The 7,856-nt window shown below is 42.2% G+C and overlaps 1 protein-coding gene across 1 annotated transcript in view; it reads left to right on the top strand.

The window, feature by feature from the left end:
* The window catches only part of rorb (RAR-related orphan receptor B), a 22,913-nt gene that overhangs the window by 10,319 nt on the left and 4,738 nt on the right, over positions 1–7,856 (top strand). The window contains exons 2-9 of the mRNA XM_068566867.1: positions 4,777–4,862; positions 4,986–5,127; positions 5,354–5,785; positions 6,302–6,423; positions 6,615–6,747; positions 6,871–6,978; positions 7,190–7,300; positions 7,583–7,695. Coding sequence (XP_068422968.1) covers positions 4,777–4,862; positions 4,986–5,127; positions 5,354–5,785; positions 6,302–6,423; positions 6,615–6,747; positions 6,871–6,978; positions 7,190–7,300; positions 7,583–7,695 — 1,247 coding nt within the window. The remainder of the gene's footprint in view (positions 1–4,776; positions 4,863–4,985; positions 5,128–5,353; positions 5,786–6,301; positions 6,424–6,614; positions 6,748–6,870; positions 6,979–7,189; positions 7,301–7,582; positions 7,696–7,856) is intronic.

Raw genomic sequence — 7,856 nt, 5'->3', positions numbered from 1 at the left:
TATGCAGTGGCAGTGTTTCATTGATTTTAATGGGACAGTATGATGTGAAAACATGACAGAAGACACAGGGGAGATAACCCGAGCAGCACTGCTCGACGCTATTCCCAGCTGTGTGTGTTAAGCCACTCAGCGATCACGCCAACAAAAGTTTTCTCTGTGTTTTTCATCATCGGCGGAGGAAAAAAAAAGCTTGTTCCTCTCTAAGCGCTGCAAGGAAGACAGTGTTATGCTGAGAGATGAAAATAGATCATGAAATACAGAAACTGAAATGATTTCCCAGTCATACAGCCACTTACAGCGAGGAGGAACACTCAGAGACAAATGCAAAAGTGGAATGGATGGTGAACAGTGATTGCATATTTCACAGTATATAGACATCCAAGCACAGCGCCGGAGTTGTTCAGATTTAACAAGGAGTAGTGGGGAGTAAAGTGTTGATCTCCTTCATTTTCCCAGAAGATATCTAGTTAACAGGCAAGAAGCTATGCATATATTTAATAAAGTGGAAATACCACCCACATTCATCCCCAACAAACCAACCCTTGGGAGTACAGTAGGAGTCGTGCTTGCCTTTCTTAAGTGCCTTACATTGAAAAAAGTTATGGTAGAAAGTGAATTCAACTGTTCCATAAGCTGTGATACTACAGCACCAACCTCCTTTATGTAACGCCCTGTTATGTTACTGCATGATATTGTGTGTGTTGCTCTGGGTTTGTTTCTGTTATAAAGCCACCCCGCAGGCTGAATAAATGAAACATGCATAGCCAGTCTGCCCATCTTGAAAAACACACACATGCACACAAACACACGTACACGTAAGCTAAATATGAATAGCAGCACCTAGTGGCAATCTTTTGCTGTTACATTGTCATTATAAATGGGGAGAACTGCCCTTTAAAATATTCCTGTGTGCCCTTATGCGTTTCAGATGAATTATCATTAAAATATTGGTGCTAGGTTGATGCTTTTTTTTCTGCAGTGCAATGTAGATAATTAGGACTATATTTAGAGACGGCCAGCTCAGGAAATACACATGAGATCCTCACTTCATTAAAAATCAATTATCATAATACAGCTCTCATGGCCACAATCCGCTACACACACACACACACACACACACACACACTCACACACACACACACAGACACACATGCACACACGTCTGCAAACTCTCGCAATAGATGTAGCGCACACTACAACAATCTTTGTTCTTCGTGTAGTTTGCTCCATCTTTTTCTCCCTCAAGAGATTGTGCGGGCTTGATCTTCCTCTTAGCTGAGGCATCGCCGGCATTGTAGTCCGTCTCTTACATAATAGCCTCAGGATAACACTCGTGCTCCCGTTTGCAGAGGACGCTGTCACTCACTCAGCTCAGACTGAGTCAACTCAGGTTGGAAAGAAGGCCCTCCCCCCATGTGAAAGATGTGTAGCTAACAGCAAAATAATCTCTGAAAAAAAGAAACAAAGGGTTATGTTTGAAAATGGATGCCCTTCAAGAGAGGGTAGGGGAATGGCTGCATGAGATACCTTTCTCTGGAAGTGCTACTCTATTTTAGAAGTTCACTTTGTCTATAGCTTTGAAGCTGTAAGATTGCCTCTGTAATGTAAAACCATGAAAATGAATACCCAAAACCCATTATCATACATCCTAACTTTAAAAATAATGAGAACACAGCTTCCTCGAAGCACCCAACAGATAACATGTCTTAATTCTTCTGTAATCCACAGCTAAAGTGTAACAAGGCAGCAAGCATGTATTGTTGACTGGATATGGAAGTGGGAGTCTTTTGGTAAACAATTCACAAAGCCTCCGCTGCTGAGAGGCCGACAGAATGAACACTGATGATAGACTGAGTTGGCTGCACAAACCGATGACATCACTTCCTTTAAGAGTGTGACAGCTTAGCACATCATCGCTGTGACAGCCAGACGACTGCAGCGAGTGGGTGGTCACCCTGGCAACAGCAATGCTGTCATGACCGTCTCCCTATATCCTACCTGACAGTCCCTGCTGGCAATGAGCACAACGTACACTCAACAATGCTAACACACACCCACACACACATATTCAGAAACACTTCGCAAACACACATAGACATGCACGCATACTTTATCTTTCTCTGTGTCTTTCGGAAACACACATTAAAACAATGCACATGCCCACACGCCCTTGCTCCTTTGCGCATTATGATATGACAAAGACGAGTACAATCTCCCATGGGGTAAAAAGAAATGCAGGGAAGATATAATGTAATCACCGGAGGGAAGCATTAAACACACACTACTGGAAAATTGTTCGCACTTTTTCTAAAAAGCCACAAAACAATAAGTATGCATATCCACAACAAAGCAGCACCAGGTGTGGGCTGAACACATTCAGCTTTATCTAAACCTAAAGAGATTCACCTGTATCATGATTATTAAGTCAATCAAAGAGTTTGTCCTAAAGTATGTGACAAACAGTCACAACTCTAGAGAATACAGTAAAGGAGAAAGAAAGAAGGTGATAAGAAGCATGACTGATGCATCGTCGTCTGTTTTTAGCTCATATGTGGTCTGTTGATATCGGGCATGTCCTGGGCACAACTGACCTGTATCTCTGAATATAAATAGTGGCTTTCAGGCCACGTTCATCGACAGCTCTGTATATGTGTAGTCTGTGTCGTCTCTGTCCAACGCTCGGCTCTGACCCACTTTGGAGCCAGTTGGCCAAGACTTGGTGGAAATGGGTCACTTTTTGAACCGAGCAGAACTCACTACTCAACCTCAGACACACAGTGAAACAACGCAATTTTCCGTCCATAGGTAATTTATACTGTGAAGAGACACAATAGTACCTATTGTTGACAAATAAAAAGGCTGAAGGCCCATTCACATGTTGAATGGCACTATAAAGATAACTATAACAAAGCACAATGCAATAGGCCTGAAGAACAGTGCAGAGTCCAGGGTCACGCCAGACTGGAGGTCAGTTTGTAGTTTGGATGCATTGTCATGCCTCCTGATGGCCACAAGGAGGCAGATAAGCAAGTGAATAAATGGCGAGAGGACAAACAAATGAATGACCAAGTTACCTTGTGGTGCTGTTAGATTATTTGTTTCTGTAACTGTTCCATCATTATATCTATATTGAGACTTTTCTTAACCTGTGTTGTCTCTTTGCAAAGTTGTCGGTTGGCAGTAGTGCATCGCTTGTGAGTACATCGTTGTATTAAGGAAGGGATTTAATGATACTTTGATTGTAAAGCAGTCAAACCTGAAGTGCAGGTGGAGTGGAGAGACAGGAGTGACTGTCTATTCCTGCTCAGTCGCTTAGACAAACAGAACTGTCTTCATTGATCCTCATATGGGATTATCCAATTATATACTGTATACTGCACACTCATTCCTCCACCTACTGTATACCTGTGTAGTACACACACTTCATATTTTCAAACACGAACAATTACACTTGCTCAAATGCACACAAATAAACAGATACAACTTCTGCAAACAACTTCTACAAATACACACACACACAGAGAGACACACTCAGACATACAGGTAATCAAACACACTCATTCTCAGCAAATAAAAACGTATGAAGTACCAATTGAAGCTACACTGTGTAGGTTTTTGATTGTACATAAGGGCAACACATGTAAAATCGCAATGTAAAACTGCAAAACGTGTATGTTCCCTTCTGATCGGTGACTTTGTCTATGTCTGATTGTTTCAGAACATTCATAAAACTTACAGAATTTCCTGCAGATAGCACTATGGAGGGAGATTACATGCGAATGGCTATTTCAGCTGTAGCTAAGCCCATGCTCATCAGAGAAGGGAACCAGCTCGTCGGGAAATCATTTAGGATTAGATAGGCTATCTAATCTCTTTATAGACAGTGTGCCATCTCAGCAGACATACCTGCCTACCTCTACATCCACCTCATATCTCTTAAGAAACTGTGGCTCTCTCTTTCCACATATTATGGATGAGCCCAAAGACACCAGTAACAGATGCCTCTGCGAGTTACATTGAGATACCTTTTGTTCATATTCTGTGCCTTTGGGCTGTGACTGTACATGGAGCTACCAATACACAGTGAGTAACAACGCAAATATAAAGTAATTACAATAAATTATTACATTTGTAGACTAAGACAAAGCTAAACACTAAACACATTACTTAAAAGGTTGGAGAACTAAACATGTGTATGTCTGTATGTGCGTGCGTGTGTGTGTGTGTGCGTGCGTGTGTGTGTGCGTGCGTGTGTGTGCATGTGCAGGTGTTTATTATAGAGAGAGAAAAGAGAGTTGAGGACCAACTGTTGTCTTTCAGTGACGTGACCCGTTTTCTCATTCTGGGCTATCTTTCTAATCTTCAGGGGTCTTCTCCTTTTAAAAGACCTCTCACACACAATTCATATCATCTCGTCACGTATGTGTGTGTGTGTGTGTGTGTGTGTGTGTGTGTGTGTGTGTGTGTGTGTGTGTGTGTGTGTGTGTGTGTGTGTGTGTGCGTGTGTGTGTGTATGCTGTCCTCGGTGTCCCAGTCATTAGAAAAGCTCATACAAGGACATACAGAATGTCCAGATGTCACTGCGCCCTTACTGTACGCTGGCACATACATACATTGAAACCTCAATCAGGTGACGAGACCACTCGCTGAGCTCTAAAGATCTGTGAGGGTATTGAATAAGGTGTTGCTCTTGATATTGGGAAACAAATGCCTATGGCCTGTCCAGAACTTTGTTTTGTAATGCATGTCTTTTCTGTCTCTTCTCTTTACTTGCAGCCCAAATCGAAGTAATACCTTGCAAAATCTGCGGAGACAAATCATCAGGTATCCACTATGGAGTCATTACGTGTGAGGGATGTAAGGTGAGACTCGATAAACTGCTTCATCAAAGTCAGTTTGTTTCTTGGTCTACTCGATTACGCGCATTCTGTGCTCTTCGGGTACCTGTACGTCTATATTCATGCTCTTTGTTGACATGTGACCAGGGTTTCTTCAGACGGAGTCAGCAAAACAATGCTGCCTACTCCTGCCCCCGCCAGAGGAACTGCCTCATCGACAGAACAAACCGCAACCGCTGCCAACACTGTCGCCTGCAGAAATGTCTCGCCCTAGGAATGTCCAGAGATGGTAAGGCCCAGTATATCAACATCTTTATCTGTGTTCATACAGAAATGATCATCATTGAATTATCATATGTGTGGTACAAACACATGCATGCACACTTAATATGCTTGGTTTTAAAACTAAAGCTTTGCCAACTTAAAAATGAGCTTTTAACTTGTTTGTTTCTTATGTATTTATGCCACTTAAAGAATCTAAAAGATTGCGACAACATTTAATTTCTCCCATACAGCTGTAAAGTTTGGCCGCATGTCCAAGAAGCAACGTGATAGCCTATATGCCGAGGTCCAGAAGCACCAAGCGCTACTGCTGGAGCAGAAGCAGCAGCAGACAGGCGAAGCAGAAGCTCTAGCACGTGTTTACTCATCCAGCCTAACCAACGGACTGTCCACCCTTAATCATGAGATTGGGGGCACCTATGCCAATGGTCATGTCATTGAGCTGCCCAAAGCTAGCCATGGTAATGGGTGCGGAGTCCCAGGGGGATACTATGGGATGGATTCCACCCAGCCGTCTCCAGACCAGTCAGGTTTGGACATGTCGGGCATGAAGCACATTAAACAGGAGCCGGTGTATGACCTGACGCCACTGCCCAACCTGTTCACCTATGGAGGCTACCAGGACAGTCAGCTGGGACCCAATAATGTCAGCATGGGAGAGCTGGGTAAAGACTACATTATATTTTGCTTTTTTATCAAGATAGATAACGTCGAATGTGTCATCATTTAAAATCTACCTTAATTATCCACGTGGAAAAATACCCACAAAGTAGTTCTGGTACAGAGTCTGAGTCAGAGTGCTTATCTAAGGGCAGAACAGGAGATCAGACAGGCTTACACAGATAGATGACAAGGTGTCACATTACTGTATGGATAGAATACATTAATATTAAGTTAAAATGAAGGATTTAACACACATTCAAGGGAATGGTAAATTAAGCAGAAAATAGGTAGCAATGAAAAATGTTTCAATTCTTTTTCTCAAAACTTTTCAAGATCATAGTTACAATACAGTATAAATTGCACAACACATTTGTTTTGTACATTGCAACCTTGCTTGCCCCACCCAAACACATGTTACATACCATTGTATCAAATGTATACATGAATGAAATGATTGAATAATCATAATGTACGGAAATAAATAAATAAATAAATGAACAAACAATCCTTTCTTCCAGACCGTATTGCTCAGAATATTATCAAGTCCCACTTGGAAACATGTCAGTACACAACAGAGGAGCTGCAGCAGTTAGCCTGGCAGACACACACCTATGAAGAGGTCAAGATGTACCAGAGCAAGGTGAGATTTTATTTCCAGGACAATTTAAATACAGTTTGACAGTCTTTTTCCCTTCTTTTAACATGTAAATGAAACCCACCACAGTAAAAACACATCCGGTGCCCTTGCTTAGACTCTTTCTTCAAACTAGGCCGTTCAACAACACGTCAGTAGGGAACACAAACGGCTAAACTGGGTGTGTTTGTTTCCAGCCTCGGGACGTGTTGTGGCAGCAGTGTGCCATCCAGATCACTCATGCAATCCAGTATGTGGTGGAGTTCGCCAAGCGCATCTCAGGGTTCATGGAACTGTGTCAGAACGACCAGATCCTCCTGCTCAAATCAGGTAAGTTGATTGGACTAACAACGACTGGACAGGGATATCGCTTTATTGTGTTAAGGGACAGACAATGTAGTTCAATATGCCCTTTAGCCAAATGATCACAATCTGTCTCCATGGTTCAAACAGGTTGTTTGGAGGTAGTCTTGGTGCGGATGTGCAGGGCCTTCAACCCTCTCAACAACACTGTGCTCTTTGAAGGGAAGTACGGAGGCATGCAGATGTTCAAAGCTCTAGGTAAGACATTACTACCTATGCATTTCATTGGTATAAATGATTGAATAGGCCGGTTGAAATTGGAGAAAAAGAGGAAAAGAAAAAATGAAAGAAATCCTCTACCCTGTAAGGTATTTTTTCCCATCATCGCATACATGAACAGAATAAGTGTAACGAAAATCTCTTTTTTTGTCTGCCCTTCTCTGTCCTCTTCTCCGTGTTTCCCTCCAAGGTTGTGATGACTTAGTGAGTGCGGTGTTTGACTTTGCCAAGAGTTTGTGTTCACTGCAGCTGACAGAGGAGGAGATCGCTCTGTTCTCAGCAGCTGTACTAATTTCCACAGGTCAGTGCACATCCCCTATTATTATAATACAGGAAGCAACCTGCATGAACCTCTGTGCATCTAGAAAAGCACGGCACAAAGCAGAATGCAAAACAAAAGGTATTATTTTTTACATGTGTCAGTATTAAGCAGCATAATTACAGTTGACGTAATTACATCCATGTTGTTATTCACTTTTGTACAACCACCTCTGAGACATATCAACATCTCTACAATCATAACGTCAACTCAAAATTGTTAGCATTAAAGAAAAAAATAAACACTTAATTTTGTCCTACTTAGATCGACCATGGCTGATGGAGCCTCGAAAAGTCCAGAAGCTCCAGGAGAAGATCTACTTTGCTCTGCAGCACATAATGCAGAAGAATCACATGGACGAAGACGCACTCGCTAAGGTAGGCCTATAGCCTTTTTAGTGAAATAAATCATTTCATGGTCGGTATGGAGGCACTGGCCTTGCATCAAAGACAGACGACAGCTCCTCTAGCCTCAATGACAGGTGGAGCAATGTGTAAAAACAAAACATGAATTTGCTTCTAACCTTGTCCTTGTCTGT

This window comes from Clinocottus analis, unplaced genomic scaffold (assembly GCF_023055335.1).
Source record: "Clinocottus analis isolate CAN_PGR_092001 unplaced genomic scaffold, fCliAna1.0.p SCAF_7, whole genome shotgun sequence".
Classification (NCBI taxonomy): Eukaryota; Metazoa; Chordata; class Actinopteri; order Perciformes; family Cottidae; genus Clinocottus; species Clinocottus analis.
This window is presented reverse-complemented; position numbering and strand designations above follow the sequence as displayed.